A 20436-nucleotide genomic window follows, 5' to 3' on the forward strand; every position below is an offset into this window, starting at 1 on the left:
CGTTACTTATCAACTTAGTTTCTCTACTCGTGGAGACTGCACGCTAAAAAGCAAAAATAAAACCGGCCACCACAATCTTTAAAACAGTTTTTTAAGCAAATTTTATTTCAACATTTTCCAAGCTAGAGGTAACTTCAGAAGTAACCAATGTGTGTTTTAATTGTTTATTGTTGTAAGTTGTCCAAAGGTGAAGAAGCGGGTGGGGGGGGGGGGTCAGAGGGGGGGGGGGGGGAGGGGCACGTGTGGCAAGCCAGCCCAGTCTGAGAAGCTGCTGCATGCCCGGACCACCACCACCACCACCTCCACCGGTTCCGTTCCAAGCTCGCTCGCCGGCGCCGCCATCACGGAAAGGAAGGGGGGGGGGGGGGGGTCGCCGCCGCTGCCGTCGTCGTCGTTCATCTGCGTTGAGAAATTCTCCTCGTCGGTGGAGGCCGTTCACAAAACGTCCCAGGCGAGTGAGTGTGGTCACACAGATCGGGGGGCGGCCTACCCCGTGGTCGCTGTCGCCAGGCCGGTTCGGGCCGGAGGGCCGCCCCCCACCCCAGCACCACCGCACCCCCCCCCCCCGCCGCCTGACCCCTTCACCCCCCACGCGCCCCCCTCCCGCCTACGTCGTCAGATCCGAGTGAGATGGTGCCACAGGCTGGATGGAAGAAAGCTCTCGATCTTCTCCACCATGAAGTTGAACGGCGCGAATAATGTGCTGAAGAACTGCAACGAGACGAACGCACGCGGTCCCACCGGGCGTTTTCGCAAACCGCGCGCAAGAATGAGCACGCAGGGAACGCGCACCGCCAAAAAGTCGTGCAACATGTTGCTAATTATGATATCTATATATATATCTCAATCGGCTAAAGCCTCCAGTAATCAGGGGAATTTGTGTGTGTGTGTGGCCACACCCAATCCGAATCCTTCCACTCTCCCCGCCAACAGGAGACACTGCTTCCAGTACCAGAGTGAACTTAATAATAATAATAAATTTTGCATTCAAATGGCACTTACACGCCTTAGCAATGCAATGCACCGGTCGTCAGATCTCATCGCAAACAATTCCAAGGGCACTCCTCCCCCCAAGCGGCAGATGTCCCTGTGCGGCGCAAGATGGCTCGGCACCGGCCTCAGTGCCGGATTATCCTAGTAGCAAAAGTAGCTACATATGTAGCTACTCATCTATATGTAGCTACACATGTATATGTAGCTACACATCTATATGTAGCTACACATGTATATGTAGCTACACATGTATATGTAGCTACACATGTATATGTAGCTACTCATCTATATGTAGCTACACATGTATATGTAGCTACTCATCTATATGTAGCTACTCATCTATATGTAGCTACACATCTATATGTAGCTACTCATCTATATGTAGCTACACATGTATATGTAGCTACTCATCTATATGTAGCTACACATCTATATGTAGCTACTCATCTATATGTAGCTACACATCTATATGTAGCTACTCATCTATATGTAGCTACTCATCTATATGTAGCTACACATGTATATGTAGCTACACATGTATATGTAGCTACTCATCTATATGTAGCTACTCATCTATATGTAGCTACTCATCTATATGTAGCTACACATCTATATGTAGCTACTCATCTATATGTAGCTACTCATCTATATGTAGCTACACATCTATATGTAGCTACTCATCTATATGTAGCTACTCATCTATATGTAGCTACACATGTATATGTAGCTACACATGTATATGTAGCTACTCATCTATATGTAGCTACACATGTATATGTAGCTACTCATCTATATGTAGCTACACATGTATGTAGCTACACATGTATGTAGCTATTTGTGGAGCTACACAAGTAGCTACAAATGCTACGGGGCCCGCACTTTCAAGGGCCCCGCGCTAAATGCTTTCAAGCTATCAATTCCGGTTCAGTGATTTTGCACTTGTTCTATTACTATAGTACTATACTGCCTTCAACTTTTATGAACGACTGGGTGTTTAAGGTGAGCGATTTGTCCTATTATCTGGCTGTATAGCTAATGAAACAATACAATTACTTTACAATGCAAGTAAAAAATGTGTTTTAATATTTACGTGTTTTTATTTTATTTAGGGCCCCTTTATAACATATGCTACAGGCCCCATGCACTACCTTCATCCGGCACTGACCGGCCTGCGAGTGGACATTTGGTCTGCCTGTAAGGGGGGGCAGGGGAGGGGGGGGGCGACGATGATCGCCGTGTGTAATCCCACCCAAGCGGTCATTTTTTAAATTCGGTAAATTTGAACGCCACCGCACGGTGCATGTGTGCACGGTGAGCTAAAACTAAACGATAATTTAATTTTAAATGAGTTTTATTTGACCAGGTAAGGCCCACTGAGCTATACAGCTCTTTTTTTCAAAAGCGACCAGGCTATCACCAATGATAGCTCAACGAAGTGGGGGGACTTATCACGTGGAAATTTATAGCAGCCAAATAACACTAAACGCACGTTTGTACACGTGGAGGGAAACACCGGAGGACCCGGAGTAAAATCCACGCGACCACAGGGAGAGAGAACACGCAAACTCCAAATATACAGCAGGCATCGGGATCAAGATCGAACCCACGACCTCCTGCATACCGGGCGAGGCGACTAACATCTCGCCACGCGCGAGGGGGCTACGCGCTGGTGGACGCGTGCCGGGAGGACTCACAGCCTTGGCGAACACTCCCATGAGGTCCGGAAACTGGTGGGTGAGCAGGGCGAGCATGGCGGTGAAGGAGCACAGCCCCGCTGTGAAGAGGATGAAGAACGGCAGCTCCTTCTTCGGGTAAACAGATACCTCGTGGAACACTGCAAGACACGCGGGGGCGCGGGCGGCAACGCACGCCCCACACGCACACACACACGCTTCATTGCGCTTCTCGCGAGGGCAGGAGCCACGCGTCTGGAGGCGTGCGTTCGCTCGCTCGAGAGTAACGTTTAATGCGCAGGAGGCTTATCGCGCCCGACGTTGTTCATGGTGAAGGTTTTTTGGGCCCTTCATTCGTCACGCAACGGCAGCGAAGGACCGTACCCTTCGTTCTTCACGAGGGTCCTGCATTGAGAGATGTTTGGCCAACAGGAATTACATTGTACTTTTTTTTTATAATTATTAATATTATCATCTGCAACGTGCTGGACATTCCCCCACCGTACCAGCTACTACTCATCTGAGGCGAGTCGACCTAGGGGAGGCAAAGGACCGCTTCAGATAATCGTCATTGGTGTTGGGCCGTGAGTGGGAATGGTGATGGCCGTGAGTGGGAATCGAACTCGGGTCACCAGGTTTGTAGCGAGTCGCGCTAACCGCTACACAACCGCTCCACACTGTTACTGTAAAACACAAACACAAACATAGGCAATCATACGAGGCCACACACGTGGAATTACGCGCAGACGCAGGCACAACAGAGCAGGCGCGATATGAAGCGATTGTGCGGTCAGCATCTGTGCGGATGAGCTGAAGATCGGGTTCTTGGGCTGAAGTTCATCGCCGGTTTAACGAGAGATTTACATCGATTTAAAGTGCATTTTGTTTAACGAGTGATTTTAAAGTGTATTGCGTTTAACGAGGCAAGGACTCGGGAGACCGGGGATAGGAGTCTCTTTTGCAGAAGCTGACCTGGGTCACCACAATGACGATAGCAAGGAACAAACAAAAACACAGTACGGCAAAAAAGTAAAGCAATCAGGTTTTTTCGGTAAAGTCACGTAGGTAAAAAATGTAAATTAATAAAAGTAAAATAAAACAAATTTTTTTTACCTACGTGACTTTACTGAAAAAACCTAAGAATATGAATCCTTGCAGTCACGAAAGCTTCAAATCTAGAATTAAAGCAATCAGAACAACAACAAAAACTGAATCAGACGAAAAAAGGAAGAAACCTCAAACATATATTCATGCTAAATCGCTGCTAAATGTTATAATTCCCTGCGGCGCAAATCGTCACCTTTCAAAGCCACGGCCACCCAGAACGAACTTGAATCTATCGGGGAAACTTAAACCCGAGACTCCTGCAATGCAATCGCGTAACATCTTGCTTGCGTGTAAAAGATGGCAGTCTCTGCTCAATGGAAAACTCCCCCTTGTGCCCACGCACATTTCCCCTGTACCGTTTGCACAAAACAGGAAGTTACCTGTAATTTAGAAATATAAGAATATAGGTGTTACCCTTTCTGGCAATAAAACAGGTGTTAATATGTTCAAACAAAGAAATAAGTCCCCATGACTTGTAGCTGCTCAATCCAAGCTATAAATGCTCTGACACTTGCAATGTCTTCGTAGTGTTCACCTTTTGGCATTCTCTGATCTAATTCTGGTGAGACTGGGCCATGAAGAAGGTTGTCTCTGGCGTAGGCCAATCAGTTTCAGAGACAATGCTTCTATTACCAGTGGGTGTTTGTTCGCCACAAGTACGTGTGGTTAACGCAGACTTGATGCCTCGCAAGAGGTTTCTATTTGGTGTTTGGACATTTTAACACGACTGTTTTCTTGCCAGAAAGTGTAAAAACCTATTCTCATTTTGCGTACTTTCATACTGGCAAAAAAAAAAAATGCCCCACGATACCTGCCGTTTTGTTTGCGCGTAAAAGATGGCAGTCCATGCCCAATGGGAAAAAAAACGCCACACTCACGCGTGTCCCCCTGTGCCCACGCACATTTCCCCTGGACCGTTTGCCAAAGACGGGAAGTCACCTGTTCCTTGTTCGGAACGAACACGGCTGTTGGGCGAATAACAACGTTGACGTCTCCTGCCCTCCGCTCGCGTAGGCGGCAGTTTGACGCAAATTGTGACGGGGGAGGGGGGTTATTTCCCTCGGGTTAACGGTGCGGGCAACATCCTGACAACTTGCAGCACCAGGTGCTGCAAGGTTACCTTTCGGGCAAGTTTAAAGTATATTTGTTTAAGCAGAGGTGACAACTCAAGTGACCAGGATTGAGTCTCACTTTGCAGAGGTTGACCTGCGTCAACATAACGACTAAAGCAGAAACAAACAAAATAAATAAAAGCTCGGCAATGAAACGAATTGGAGCAAACACAAGACTGCGTCCACGTGAGAAATTGAAAAATGCTGCACGAACCATGAATCAACGTTAAGTCAAAACATTCCCTGTAGCGTAAAAGTCGGCTCGGGCAGATTATGTTCGGATTGATTACGAGCACAATTACAATTAGAGGTCACGGAAACATTTAGTGGATATAGGGTTGGCTTTCAACGCATGTATCATTCGCGACCAATATTACGATTTCTTGATAGATCTTTGGGGTCAGTCCGTGCCAGTAAATTGGATTGCTCTCCAACATGCCGGTGGTGCTACTGAAGCAATGGCAACGGGCGCGAGGGACTTGCGGTGTTTACCTGGCAACAGCTCTCGGTCTGCACTCTCAGTGCAGCTGGGGTACGGGTAGAAGAGATGCCCCTTCTCCAGTGGGTAAGGAATCATTCGAAATGCTGCAAGAGACATTCAGATAATACAGAGAGTCAGAACAAATTACCATTGGGTGATGATGCTGCTGCTGCTGTGAATTTGCAGCGGTGCACAGGCACAATTAATATGATAAAAAAAGCTCAATACATTCGTCAATAATACGGATAGCATAAATTGTCAGCCCAGGGGTGTTGTGTCGTTTAAAAAAATATAATGTTAATGTAACGACAGTTACGTGAGGTCTCAATCACTTCGAATGCCTCCACCCAACACTCAAAACTCAGACACATGGGAACCCAGATTTCTGGCTGCCTTCGTAATAATTAAAATTGGCTTGGCATTGGCTGAAACCAGTGACGTAGCTGGAATCAATCGCACATCTTGACCTGTCAGTAAAAATAAACTTTTGTGCGCAGCAATAAAATTGGGCTACGTGGTTTTCCATTTTCTTCACTACACCGAATAACTCAACTTTGTGATGTGGATGAAAAAAAAATCCGGCATCATTTCTGTTTACAAACACATCAAGATGTTTTATTGAAATATAAAAAACAATTAAAGGAATGTGGGAGCTGCTGCTGCTGCTGCTACTCACTAATTGCTATGGGTCACACTGACAAAGACCCCCCATGTAGCCTTAACAGACTTTTGCGGCAAGTGCTGTTAGCGAGTAGCACCTATGAAAGCTGGAACGGCACGCAGTCGTCAGGGTCAGGAACGAGCCAACGACCTCCTGTATACCAGGCGAGGGAGTTAACATCTTGCCACAGTGGCGCCCACACACACACGCACACGTTATTACGCTTGTTTACCCAGCAACGCATCGCTGAGACTTGAGACATTTTCGGGAGGGTGCTGCCAAGTTTGACCGCAGTAGAGGAGGCTGACATGGCCGTGCGCAACCCAAATTGAATGATTCGCGTGTCATTTTGCAGCATCGGAATATTCTGGCCAATACCCGACAGAAAGCAATGCGGAACTAGGCGAGGACACACACGCGCACGCTCCCCACAGGGAAAGACGCTGGAAATCAAACTCGGGTGCATCTTGCCGCCGCTGCGAGACGTGCGAGCGTCAGCACCGCGCCGGCCGCCACCCACGCCTGCGTCCATCACGGCGGTTCGTGTCGAGGAACCGGAGGAGGCCACTGTTCAACCCCCACCCTGCGTTGCATCACCACGCCGCTGAAGCGCAACGCAATCTTCGGAGGGTGGGGGGGGGGGGGCACCACGTTTTGGTTGGCAAGCGCCGCGCCGGGCCGGGTCAGCTTGCGGTGGGGTCACATATTTTTTAGGGAACGAGCTAAAAAAACAAAATGCAGGTAGTAACACCTGGGACGGCCGCCATCCCCGAGCGCACTTCTCACGCGTGTGTTAAGTGCTCGGCTCCGCCAGCGAACTCTGACCTCGGTAATGTGTGCACGGCCGGGGTGAGCTGTGGGTGAGGAGGCAGGGGAGAGGGGATGGAGTGCGCGGGCTGCTGGTGTATTTATCAGGTGTCGGCAGTCGGGAGGGGGTTTCAGGAGGCATGTGCACTGTGGCAGGCATGCATGGCCTGCGGCTGAGCCACCAGGAATGTTTGCCAAAGTCTTGTGCGATGAAGGACAAACTGGGCCGTGATGTGTAAAGAAAAGGTGATTTATGGGTATTATTAGTTTACAAACTTGAGGCTACAGACAGATGGGCACCGGCGGTAGCTCTCGGTACCATCGGCTGTGAAACTCAAACGGGGCCCACCTACCCCTGGGGGTGCCCAGAGCCTGAGTGCGGTAGAGGAACCGCACGGCAAACCACAGCGGCCACAAAGTGGGTTAATGCGCAATGAAAACATTGGCGCACGGAGTGGCGAGGCCAACCACGTAGACGGGCGGCTGTCGCCTGGCACAGTCACCCGCACGGCTGATTAACTGCGGAATATTTGGCAGCGGGAAGAAAAAAAAACGCCGCTCTTATTTTGCGGTTTACTGCCTGGGAATGACGACAACGATGGATGGAGGGCAAAACGGCACAAGAGTGGAACTAATACAACCGGTTGCTTCAGCTCCAAATGTGCACGGCAGAGTTTAGTGCGTGTCTGTCAACCACATGATGGAAGCAACCATAACGATATGAATTGTAGACACATGTAAAAAAAAAACACACAATTAATGTATTCCGATGGCAAAATAAACACATATTTGTCAATTATATGACAGAAAATGTCTCCAAAAAGTTGCGATTTGAACGTCTTGATGGTAATTTGCATAACACACACGGCAAGTATGAAGACCCTGCGGATGCCACACAGCTACTCAGCAGTGCCCGACAAGTAGGGATGCACGTTGAACTTATTTCGCACCGCACGTAGCCGACCGTGCTATTCGGCGGTGCAGGGAATAACCCGAAGCACGCAACACAAGCCGCCCCCCGTCCACAGCAACGGGACGCACGCAGCCAGCGCCGTCGAGGGTAACCTTTGAAAGCACCGCTGCCCCGGCTGGGTTACTCGACGGCCTGCAATGGGGCAGCTCGCACAGGTGTGTGGTGTCCGACACGAGAGAGAACGCTCGCAAGCGCCCTGCTCGTACCGTGTCCACTGGAGGCGCAGCACGGGCAAGCCGCTCTCTTACCCCACCCCCCTCCCCGCGCCTTTCCTCGTTCCAACGAAGTCTGCAAGTTGCGGGGTGGTGGGTGCCCCCCCCGTTCATCGCCGAACGTCGGAACGCGCAAAGCGGCTCGGAGTTTAACTTCCTTCAGAGTAGGCGTAGTTGCGCCCGTTGTTTGTAAAGACGTTGTACTCACACCGCATGGCGGCACGACCGGCGCACGCCCTCCCACGTGGCATTTTACTTCCGATTCTGTTCCGATGACGCACGCGTACGTCCTCGCAACAGATTAGCCTCGTGCGATTTGGAACTGTACACGCGACTGACCCGCATCTACCGAAAATTCACTCGATCGTGAGGTTTGAATCCACTCATGTGCGGATACGCGCTACTCGGGACGGCAGCTATCTCGTGCGATGCATTATTTAAAATGGAAACGATTTTCATTTTTTATTTTACCAGCTCAGAGACGCGGCACGCAATGGTGATTGGTGGCAGCATCGACGATCACGAGAGAGGCACATGGCTGAGCACATCCGCCCTCGAGCGACACCTTACGTGAACATTCACGACGGACAACGCCAAACAGCGGCCTCAGTCGTGCGACAGGGCACCAACAGCCCTCCTGCGCACGGCTACAGCCACAAAGGGGCTGCGCTCGGGGAAATTAATTTCTCCGGTCAGCGTTCAAGTATGTAAACATGCATTCGGGCGGGCGGGCAGGTAGGTTTGACTTAACATGTCTGAAACAGGAGCTATGCATGACACGGAGACTGCAACAAGGGGGTTGTCGGACTCTCGCGTTCCGACCGAAGGCAACAGACTGATTAATTACTGCGCGACAAGTGGCAGACTGCCGGGGCGGGCATGGCCACCGTACTGACATGCTTAATTTAGTGGAAAGCGGAGGAGCACTCTGCCACACGGAGCCAGAGTGTCTTCTCCAGCCGAGCGCACAGAGTCGGGAGGAGCATGACGAGTGGTAAAGCCTCTCTTTTACAGACGTCCCAGTAGGGGCAGGTCAGAACGTCACAACCAAAAACAAAACAAAATCACGATAGGGGCGGCAAAGTATAGGAAAGGTAAGCAAATCTCTTTAAAATATATACAGATACAAACTAAACTGTCATTATCTTAGCAGGTAAAGCCTACTGAGTTATTCGCTTCTTTTTCCTTGCACATGTGTGCAGCTCTTTTTTGTGTTTAGTTTGTTGTCCTTCCCCCGCACCTCCGATGAGCACAGTTGGCTACGTACGGTGCGAAAGAATTTCAACACACACACACACACACATGGACACATCGAGCGATCTAACGCCCGGCTGTCCGTCATGCTCCACCGCTCGCCGAGTGGGCGACGGGGACGGGACCCCAGCGACAGCGGCCAACGAAACCCGGGGAGCGGGACGGGACGACGGAGGTCGGGAAAACACCGACCCCGTTCATTTTGACATCGCCAACAGCAACAGGGCAAAGCAAAAACAAACAAGGTCAAGGTTAAGAAGTCATCACGGCTCATGTCACAGATGCCACCACAACCAAACCCAACAGCTTTCTCACCCCCCCCCCCCCCCATTGCCACATTCCACAACCTGACCACCTCCCAAGGGCCGCTCCTACAGGACCCCCACCAGTTGAGCTTGAGGGCTTCCCCCCTGGTCACTGAACTCTTGGCTGCCACTCCAACGCCCGTCTCGGTGGGCTGCCCCCCTCCTACCGCCATCCCCCCCCCCCCCCCCACAAACTCCTCTTGCACACGCGTCCCACCCGTCGCTGCCAACGTGCAATTACGCCTGCAATGTTGTCTTACCACCTTGTAATCCTCAACTCCCAGGTCGCTTAACTTGCCGGGCCGTGAAATTCCAAGTGTTCTCCGCGTGCACGCAGGGATACGCGCGCGCACGTGCCCATGTTTAAATGCCAGAAGCGGCTACGATAGCTGCTTTGTTGAGGTCAAGGTGTGTCCGGGTGTCTGACCCATCCAGTCACACGGCCGTTACTCCTGCCACAAGCATCCTCCTTTTGACACCAACATTGAGCTTTGTAGTCTTTCAAATTGATTAACATGGAGTAAGATCCTGTTGCCAAAGCACTGCCAGCTTCCAAGCCAGACCACCTAAAACTGCCAATAAGCTGCACTACCTCCTGCGAATGTCACAGCTAAAACAAAAAACCCCACGTCGCTTGCAAAAAAGAGGAGTGGTGACGCGTCACGAGAGGCTACCCCCCCCCACACCGTCCAAGAGTAATGCCTCCCCCCCCCCCCATGTGCTTCTCAACAACATTTACGTCGACCTCGTGGCCACAAAAAAAACGTTCGATATTGCCGAATGATCCATCTCTTTATTTATTCGTGAGTGGGTGGGGTGGGTCGGTGGAGTTTGGAGAGATGCTGCGCCGAAGGGGTTCCGCGTCGTCACAGCCCTCGAGCGTCATCCACACGTGGCCCTCTGAAGGAGATGACCACCTCCCAACCGTCCAGTGGGATACGGGCGACCGACCGACCGAGTGGCCCCGGTCAGATGGCTGCTTACTGCCCCTCGGACGTGTGATTTGAGCTCGCGACCTCCTCTTTACAACCACGCTAGGGACCAAGGGGCCCGTTGCCCGAAACATCGCCTGTTGAGTATCTTTCGTCTGAAGACCACGGTGTTGTTGACGAATGTGTTGAGCTGCTCATAAACCTCCTGACCTTTACACCACACTGACAGTGCTCGCATTGGTGGAGGTGCGGCATTCGCTGCGGGCTGAGAGAGTGCATGGCAAAAGCGAGTCTAGCGGAGAGAGAGTGTGGCGGAGACAGATCGAGAGTGTGGCAAAGACAGAGAGAGCGTGGCGGAGACAGAGAGAGTGTGGCAGAGACAGAGAGAGTGTGGCAGAGAGAGAGAGTGTGGCAGAGAGAGAGAGAGAGTGGCAGAGAGAGAGAGAGTGGCAGAGAGAGAGAGTGTGGCAGAGAGAGAGAGAGTGTGGCAGAGAGAGAGCGTGGCAGAGACAGAGAGAGCGTGGCAGAGAGAGAGAGTGTGGCAGAGACAGATAGAAAATGTGGCGGAGGGAGAGAGCGAGTGTGGCGGAGGGAGAGTGAGTGTGGCAGAGACAGATAGAGAATGTGGCGGAGGGAGAGAGTGTGGCGGAGAGAGAGTGTGGCGGAGGGAGTGTGGCGGAGACAGATAGAGATTGTGGCGGAGGCAGATAGAGATTGTGGCGGAGGGAGAGAGCGAGTGTGGCGGAGGAGCGCTACTCACTGCCCTCCCACGTGCAGTGCAGTAGATTGAGCGCTCCCTCCACCCGCTTCCAGTGCTGCAGGTGGAAGAAGGCGTACGCGATGGCCTCACTGTCCCCGCGCTTCAGGATGTGCTCCGGTGGCAGGATGAGGCTCTTCATCTCCAGCAAATACTGCGCACCGGACACGGAGCAGCGGCGTGAACGTCAAGACGAGGCGGACCTGGTCGCGTGAAGCAGAGGTCGCAAACGGGTTTTGATTCCTTACCCGTACCCGGCCGCACCAGGGTCGCAAATGGGTACCCGTACCCGTATCCGGCCGGGTACGGGTACCCGTTCCCTACCCGTACCCGTACCCTACCCGAAATGAGTGACAAATGGTTACTCACCAGTGACTCACGGCCTACCCGTAACCGTACCCGGCCGCACCAGGGTCGCAAACGGGTACCCGTACCTGGCCGGGTACGGGTAGCCGGGTATTGGGTAGGGTACGGGTATCGGGTACCCGGTTGCGACCTCTGGCGTGAAGGAGTCGCGTGGCCCCGGCGGTTCGCGCCGCGTTCGCAGGCTCGTCGGCGCGGTTCGTGGTTCGAAACCGCGGAGGCGCCCACTACACGGGCCATCACCTGCGGGCAGCGCCGTCGGGCCCGCACGCCCCGCCCGCCCGCCCGCCCCCACCCCGCCCATCTGCCCGCTTCGTAGCGGACATTTTTTGATCAGCGGTTCTTAACCTTTACAGCAGCCTTGCACCCCCGCGGTTCTCAAGCGTAAAAAAAAAAATGTTTCGTGTTAATAAATACATAGGGCTTGATGAAACTAAGTAGTTGTTACTTACGTGCCAGTGATATACCTTTAAAAAAATGGCCGTGTCTCGCACCCCGAGAAAGGGCATCTCGTTCCCCCAGGGTGTGCGTGCACCTCGGGTTAAGAAGAAGAACCACTGGTTCAGACGATCCCCGGAACGTCGTCCGAAATGGAGAGGGCCATCAGCGTCGCGGCGTGAATTGGCGAGAGTAAAAAAAACTAAAAATTGTCCACGAATTTAAGCAACAAAGATTACGCACACACACACAGCAACATCGCCCCCCACGGGGACACACACACAGCAACATCGGGCCCCCCTCCCCCCTACTGGCATGGCTACAACACAGCGCCTTCCCTCACGCGCGCTAGAGAGAGAGCCCCGCGCTATACGGATGACGCAAATACCAAACGCGGTAAATTACTGAGACGGTCACGAACGCACGCCACGACCGCAAAGACAAAGTGAGCCCACGCCGCAAAACGCACTTTGTGCAAACAAGGCAGCGAGAGACGGACGACTGCGTCGCTCATTTTCTCACGAACATTTCTGGTTTAACTAATTTTAATTGTATGTCATTGATCCAAGGTTGCACAAAACCTAAAGGGGGGGGGGGGGGGGGGGGGAAGACATTCAGGTAGGTGAGGAATTGCAAACACAAAGCGGTTCTACACTCACGACTGCCAAACACCACCCTGGCATGTACTACAACAACTCACCTCTGCATTCTCGCCTCATCAGAGTTTGCAGCGGTGAAGGCTAATCTCAACCACTTGCGCTCTTGGGTCTGTTCGCTGACGGTCACCCTGTTGTGAATGTAAAACTAGAAACTATATTTTAATTTTACCAGGTAAGGCCCCACTGGGCTATACGGCTCTCTTTCAGAGGCGACCTGCCCACCAATGACAGCTCGGCGAAGTGGCTTTTCAAGCGGAAATTTCTCGCAGCCAAATACTGGAAATGCATGTTTTCTTTGATGTGGAGGGGAAAAATCCACACGGCCACGGGGAGAACACGCAAACTCGAAATGTACAGGAGTCGGAGTCGGGATTGCACCCACGACCTCTTGCATACCAGGCGAGGCAGTGAACATCTCGCCACCGCGGCGAGGTTGAATCTGTCACATATTCGAATACGGTCCATGGTACGGTTATTACTACACAGGAGGTATGTACGTACGTACGTGTGGGAACTTCTTTCGCACTGTACGTAGCCGGCCATGCTAATCGGGAGGTACCCACGCTACGAATGGCCTAGTGTGTCGGCATGAGTGAAGTGTGAACAAATAAACTGCAACTCCGCCTTGAAGAGAACAATTTTTTTAATATCAGATGTTTCAGGACACTGACCCTTCTTCATAGCGAACATCCGATGAAAGTCGCGGCGTTACTGACGAACGTGTTCAGTTTTTTTTTTACGTTGGCTGATTTTGTGCACCGCTGCCAATGTAGCGGCATCGCCAAATCATTTGTGAAGTGTTGTATCAGTGTGGTGTATATTAGTGTGTGGTATAGTGTAGTATTAAGGGAGTAGTATTAGTGTGGTGTAGTGTAGTATGAGTGTCGTGTGCCGTATTTGTCGCCAACACAGGAGGTAACACGGGATTCTATACAGCAGGCAACTCCTGGTGCAACCAAATTGATTGCCAGACTCAACACACAATTATGACGGTGTCAGCTGCTTCCAACAGCCATAGTAAAGCAGATAGAATTCAAAATTGTCATGACCTTAACTTTTTTATTTTAACACGGTTGGCTACGTACGGTGCGAAAGAAGTTCAACATATCCGGATACATTTCCCCCCAACAACTTTTAATTAAACGGCCTTGCACTGATCTTTACCAACGGTTTGTTTCCTGTTTAATACCGTACTTTATTTACAAGTTCAATTCCATGGTTGACGGTCGATTCAACCCATTATGGCGCCGGGCCAATAGTAGTAGTACTCATCCTGTGGATAGGCCAGGCCCCCGCCATGGGACTGTGGAGTTTCCACCACTGGAACAGGGAGAAGCGCGCCGCCATGCATCCACACGAACTCTGTGACGCTTTTGACTTTGGGAATGATTTGTCCACCCTTCGCCCAAACAGAAATCAAGTCCCATGGCGAAGGAAGGTCCCACTTTGGAAATTTGGCAGGTGGAAAATGTACGTGTTTTGCCGCAGTCCAAGGATTGTGAAACCACGCGCCGTGCGCATTTTGCTGTGCCCTAAAGCCGCTTGAAAAATCGCTGTGTGGTGGTCCACTGCGCTGGTCATGCATTGAACAGAGAGACAAACACACACACCACACACAAGTATGGCTCAGATCCTGGGGGGGTAGGCGTACGGCGAGGTGATTTTGTTTGCGCAGTCGTGAGCAAAGGTGCAACCATGCCCTCGACTCCCTTACCCACGCCGGACCTGACGGCGACCTTCTTCCCGAGGGGTCACCGAGAACTCAACCTCGGCTCGGTTAGCCAGGCCGCTGTTTAAAACCCCTCTTGTCACGCAAGCCGGGGGCTGACGTTTCTGTGCCGAGCGTCGTCGCATCGTTGTTGTTGTTGTGTCGCTGTACGTGCAAGGAAATGCGCAATATGAAATGTGAAGGCTTTGATGTCTAACGATGACAAAGCCAAGATCGGCCGTCGGGTTTCCCACAGTTCAAGGAAAGGGCTATGACATTTTACCGAGACAAAAAGTGTTATGGGCATTCGTTTTGACGTGTAGTTTTTCAAAACCAACACATGACACCGCCACACGCTGCATTGCTGGCAGGGGGACCGGTCTGAGTGTGACTTGGAGGTGGGAAAGAAATTACCGTGGAGACCGCCTCGCCAAGTTCCGTGATGAAAATCAAACCCCAGTTCGCTGTGGAACTTCCAACAAGCAAAACCCGACGCACAAACCACGCAAGTTCAAATTGTCTCTACGCCCCACCGAGTCCGGGCGTGCTGCTCGTATCCGGTGGTGGCCCTCAGTCAGTGGTAGAAATGCAACATTCCTTAGGCAGGGGCCAAGTTTATTCCTAAGGCAGGGACGCCGCAGTGGCGAGATCTTAACCACCTCGCCTGGTATGCAGGAGGTCGTGGGTTCGATCCCGACCCTGACGCCTGCTGTATATTTGGAGTTTGCGGTGTCTCTCTCACCGTGGTCGTGTGGATTTTTCTCCAGGTCCTCCGGTATTTCCCTCCACATTTAGAATGAGCGTGCGTTTGTGTGTGGGGAGCAGTAGTGTAGCGGTTAGCGAGCTGCGTTCCGAACCCGGCGACCCGAGTTAGATTCCCGCTCAGTGACGATTATCTGAACCGGTCCTGGTCGACTCAGCCCCTAATGAGTACCTGGTGCAACGTGTAAACATCAACACAAGGGAATAAAAGCGGCCGGGCGTGGTGTTGGCCACCCACCTCCCTTGTGTGCCGTGCCGGCCTAACAGCGCTTACCCCAACAGTCTGTTAAGGATACACGGGGGGGGGGGGGGGGACCTTTGTGCGTGTCTAAAACCTCGTGTTACTCCGCCTGGTTTCATGAAGGGAGGCAGCTTCTGCCTGCCTGTACGCGTCCACCGTTGCCCACGCACGTGGACGTGCGACGCGAGGGAGGAATCTCGTGCCGTTTCCCAAAAAATAAGGGCCGGCCGGAAAAATCGGGGGGTGGCGGAGACCTTGGCCGAGTTTTACAGACAAACGTCTGCGACCGCGCTAATGGCAGATTTGGCAAAGGGAACGAAATATCCACCCAAGTCAGAAGTTAATGGGGGAAGGGGGGGGGGGCTGCTCAATCTCCAGCCATAAAACTGGCTTGACAGTGTTATGGTCCGGGAGAGACAGCGCCTGTTTGCCAACTGTAACAAACCTCATCTTGCGCAGACCACCAACAAGCAAAGCGACCATCCTCCTCCTCCTCTCAAAAAAAAAACCACAACTTGGAAATACGTTACATTTTTTTCTTGTTGCTTTGCACAAAGTTCCCGACCCGACAGTGGGAATCGTATTCTCATAACTCTTTGTTATGACAAATCGCCTGATTTGCTGAGCGCGGCCCGTCGCAGGGACAATGCCGTGAATCACGTCCTCAACCCAGATGTACCGCAACAGCGGGATCAACAGCTCACCCCCCGTGAGCGCTCTCGCATCTCTCTCAAGTGCAGGCAACCTACCCCCTACCACCCCGACGTCACATCGCAAGTGTTCGCACGGAGACGTTTCCTGCCACTCGTTAGGGAACCAGCTAGAACCCCCCCACCCCAGAGACAGCTCTATCTGGTGTGGACCATTCAGTTTCAAAGACAATGCATCATATACTACCAGAGCATGGTTTTTGCTTGCATTTTCACCACACGTATATGTGGTTAATGCAGATAATGATTCCTCGAACAAAGGTTTCAGTTCGGTGTTTAAACATCTTAACACAACTGTTTCATTGCCAGAAAGGCTAAGACCCAGTCTTAAATTTTGACACTGGCACGGGAGGTCCCGTGATGTACCCACAGAATTGTTCGCCGCGCGATCAGCTGGCGTGGGGTCCCGGGGTCCGGGGGGGGGGGCTCTCTTATCGAAGCAAATCTGACACACAACACCGGAGATGTTGTCACGGGCACACACGCCCTCATACCCAACTCCGCACGTGTTTGCGGCGCACGCAGCGGTGCGCGCCCTCTCTGATACCATTCATCTTCCGCGGCATTTCGGAGGGCCGCCGACAAACCCCTCCCCTGTTGCGTGTGCAAGGGGCAGCAGCGTAGGAGCGTGAGAGAGCCTCGCGCGTGAACGTGACGCTTTCGGACCATGTGCCAGTGACGGCCGCGATGAAGATAATCAAATATGAAGATGAAGACCGACCCTTTGCTTAACTAGTTATAATAATGATTATGTGATCAAGGGGACATTTCATAAGTCTACCCGACTGATTAATGATACATTTTCTGTTTTGTCCTTCCCCTCCCCACCCCTCCCCTCCCGCCATCCCATCCTGCCGTCCCATCCTGCGATCCGGCAAAAGGTTTGTTCGACTATAGTACACGATAAAACACTCAACACGTCCGTCCATAACACCGTGGCCTCGAAAGGTAACATACACAATTCCCGACTTATCAGGGGCAATGTCTCTTCTCCGTAGCACGCACGCGGAGAGGCCACAGAGAGATGAGTGGATAAGATTGGGAGACTGCCACTTGACACCATTCTCAGTTCTGCCATCTCCAAGTTGGCTCACATCGCCAGCAGGCTCGGATGTGACTCGGCTGTGATCCACCAACGCTCTCGCAGTGGGCTACGTGCGTACGCCAACGTGCCTGGCAACGCGAGCTCCCACCGAGGGTCTTTTAGAAATCGTAAGCATGTAATCATCTCTGTACATCTTTGACCCTGGTCACACCAATCCATGTTTCTGTATAGACAAAAAAAAACGTATTTTACTGGTGCCTGAAGTGTAAATAAAATGTTTAGTTTCCAACAACGGAACTGTTTATACTGTAGTAAATTACACGGCCAAAGGATATAGCTGCTTTATTAATGTATTACACTCGGTCGCAAACATATAACTAATTTATGAGCAACTTGACCAAACTTGTACACGCATATACTTGCCGTCAGGCCAGCAAATGCCCATGGCGATCATCGGCCGTGAACGATCAACGGTAACGTCGAGCGCTGAACGAAGACCTGAACACGGTGGCGTTGTTCACCTCCTTCGACCGACCGCCACTCTCGGTCATTGGCCTTGAATGGCAACACACCGGGCAAACTCCTCCGATGAGAAGAGAAAGCGCAGTTTCCACTGCCAGAACATTGTTTACCTTCATCCCGGGGCAGATACCAACTCCACCCTCCTTCAAAAGCTCTCCACTCCCCTCCCACCACACCCCGATCACCCCCCACATCCCCGCCCCAACATCAAAGTAACAGGTGTGACTTTTATTGTTTTAATGCACACATCTGCAAGAGGTCATTCCGTAAAAGCCATAGGCGTTTTGGTACTAAAGCGGAGCGAAATGTTAACGACCTCGCCTGGTTTGCAGGAGGTCATGGGTTCCGATTCCTGAACCCTGATGTATGCTGTATATTTGGAGTTTGCGTGTCTCTCTCTCTCTCCGTGGTGGCGTGGATTTTTATCCGGGTCCTCCGGTTTTAACCTCCACATTCGGAATCAACATCACGCGTTTAGAGCAAATTGGCTTCTGTAAATTTCCACGTGGTAAGCCACTTTGTTGAGCCATCATTTGTGGCCAGGTCACTTCTGAAAAAGAGCTATAAAAGCTAAGTGGGCCTCACCTGGTAAAAATAAAAAGTTGAGTTTAGTTTTATTTGGCGCTATTAAAGCTATGGTTCTCATAAACCATGCCAGCCAGCACAGACGTCAATTCCCCGGACGGTCCAGGTCAAACCCGGCCAGGGCTGCAAACGGAGAAACCCCGTTTGCAAATGCCAGTGCTTCACAGCAGGCATACGACCGTGTGCCATGGTCACCCACAGCATTTTTTGTCGTTGTAAATGGGCACTGGTGACTTCAGCTGCGCTGCTTGGGTGAAGACAGGCCATGTGGAGAACCGTGGGCAAGTTAAGACTCGTGTCAATAACGCATCCTCGAGGAGAGTGCTAGCAAACGTTACCATGGACGCCGTGGAGTGCGTGGGCCATCTGCATATGATGCACGGCGCGGCGAATGAGTGACCTGCGTGAAAGCTCTGCATATCCTTCAGAGCTCTGCAGCCATGCAAAACATATTTGTACGTGACAACGCGGACAAGCTGACATTTTTGTCTGGTTGCGTGGCACTGTGGTGGGGTAACGTGACCCACAATCCAGAAGGTGGAGTGTGTGCACGTAAGAAATCCTAGTTGGGGGCTCGATTCAGCTCATCATCTCTCTGCGGCGGTTCGATGAAGATAGAAAGCAGTTTGCGTGAAATCAACAGCGATTGTGCTACAGAGAGGCCGGTCCTGGCAATAGGAATGTGGAATTCCCACCAACGGATCAGAGCAGCCAACATAGGCATGGGTGCAACCTAATGCTGGCTGGAGCATGGATACAGGATACAGAATTTCTCTTATCTGCAAATACCACAGACCTGTGACTCGAAGTGTGGCAGACCAACTGGCCCCACCTGTGGATATGGGGAGGTTATATTGCAGTAATTATAAAAATAATTAAACTAGCCAGAGTAAATGCAAAAACATGAAATGTATAACCAGCTGAGAGGCCACCGAGACAGAAAAAGAGCTTCTTTTGAAAATAATTTTTTTTATTAAAAGCATAAATGCATTAGCCCTACTCTTTGGTTCTTTCGGTAAAGTCACGTAGGTATAAAATAAAATAAATCACGACGTTTCGGGCGCAACACAAGCGTCCGTCATCTGTGTCGTGATTTATTTTATTTTCTACCTACATGACTTGACCGAAAGAACCAAAGAGTATGGATTCCTGCAGTCACGAAAGCTTCAAATCAAGATTGCATTATCCCTGCCTGCCTCCTTCTCTGTCCGTACTTCTGTCTGCACAGGGGAATCACGGTAACTCTCGTGATGATGATGATGATGATTCCACAGGAATTCCATTTGATTGCAAAGCTGCGTTGCTAACAGGGGACTTACCCGACAGACAAGCGAGCAAAACGATTAATCGGGTGAAATGAGTACACACATCATAAATAAGGTATCACGCACAAATTTCATGCTCTGCATAATCTTCTCATTGTGCATGATGGGATGATGTTTTCTAAATAATTTGATCGATTGTAAACGTTCACGCGCTTGAGGCCTAGTGTCTTTGGCACCAGGCCTGGGGTGCCTGATTTGCCTGCCCAGGTTCCTGTGACTCCATGGGCAAGGGAATCTAGTCAAGGCTGGGATATGCCCAAGTCGTCATCGTCACTATCATGTGCCATGATCTATCCAGTTCTGAATGATGACCAATACAATGTCTATTTTTTTTTTGCCTCATCCTCTTTCTGTCTCCCAGTGTACATTCCAAGCACGCATCTATCCAATCTTTCATCACATTGACCATGCTCTATCCACTGCTGCATTACGAGCAAAATTAAGTCTCTAAAAACTTGTTCTGATCCACGTGTTCCTCTCTCTTTACCTCCCGATACAATTCCAGACATGCATCTCTACACGCTTCTGCACGCACTTTTAGCTTTTGTAAAATTTAAATTTATTACTGGTAGGAACCTCCTGGTTACACCAGCCCACAGGGGATTATTGTGTCCGTCGTGCAGGGAGGGGCTGGGTGGGGAGGGAGGGGCTGGGTGGGGAGGGGAGGGTGGGGAGGGGCTGGGTGGGGCTGGGTGGGGAGGGTGGGGAGGGGCTGGGTGAAGAGGATGGGAGGGGCTGGGTGGGCAGGGTGGGATGGGTGGGGCTGGGTGGGGAGGGGCTGGTCACCCCGTGGTGCCCTTATAAAACTCAA

At 51.3% G+C, this 20436-nt stretch overlaps 1 protein-coding gene across 6 annotated transcripts in view; it reads right to left on the minus strand.

Annotated features, from left to right (window-relative positions):
* Positions 1-292: 292 nt before the first annotated feature.
* The window catches only part of ST7 (suppression of tumorigenicity 7), a 94028-nt gene continuing 73884 nt past the window's right edge, over positions 293-20436 (minus strand). For 2 of the 6 annotated variants that reach the window (XM_078614359.1, XM_078614358.1), the window contains 4 exons: positions 11271-11421; positions 5378-5470; positions 2688-2827; positions 296-711 (listed from right to left, as the gene is read on the minus strand). In XM_078614359.1, the coding sequence (XP_078470485.1) occupies positions 616-711; positions 2688-2827; positions 5378-5470; positions 11271-11421 (480 nt within the window). In that variant the 3' untranslated portion in view covers positions 296-615. Of the gene's footprint in view, positions 712-2687; positions 3350-5377; positions 5471-11270; positions 11422-20436 lie in introns of those variants that run through there. The other 4 variants (XM_078614361.1, XM_078614357.1, XM_078614362.1 and 1 more) reach the window with 4 other exon arrangements.

Source organism: Lampetra planeri, chromosome 44 (assembly GCF_965212315.1).
Source record: "Lampetra planeri chromosome 44, kcLamPlan1.2.h2, whole genome shotgun sequence".
NCBI lineage: Eukaryota > Metazoa > Chordata > Hyperoartia > Petromyzontiformes > Petromyzontidae > Lampetra > Lampetra planeri.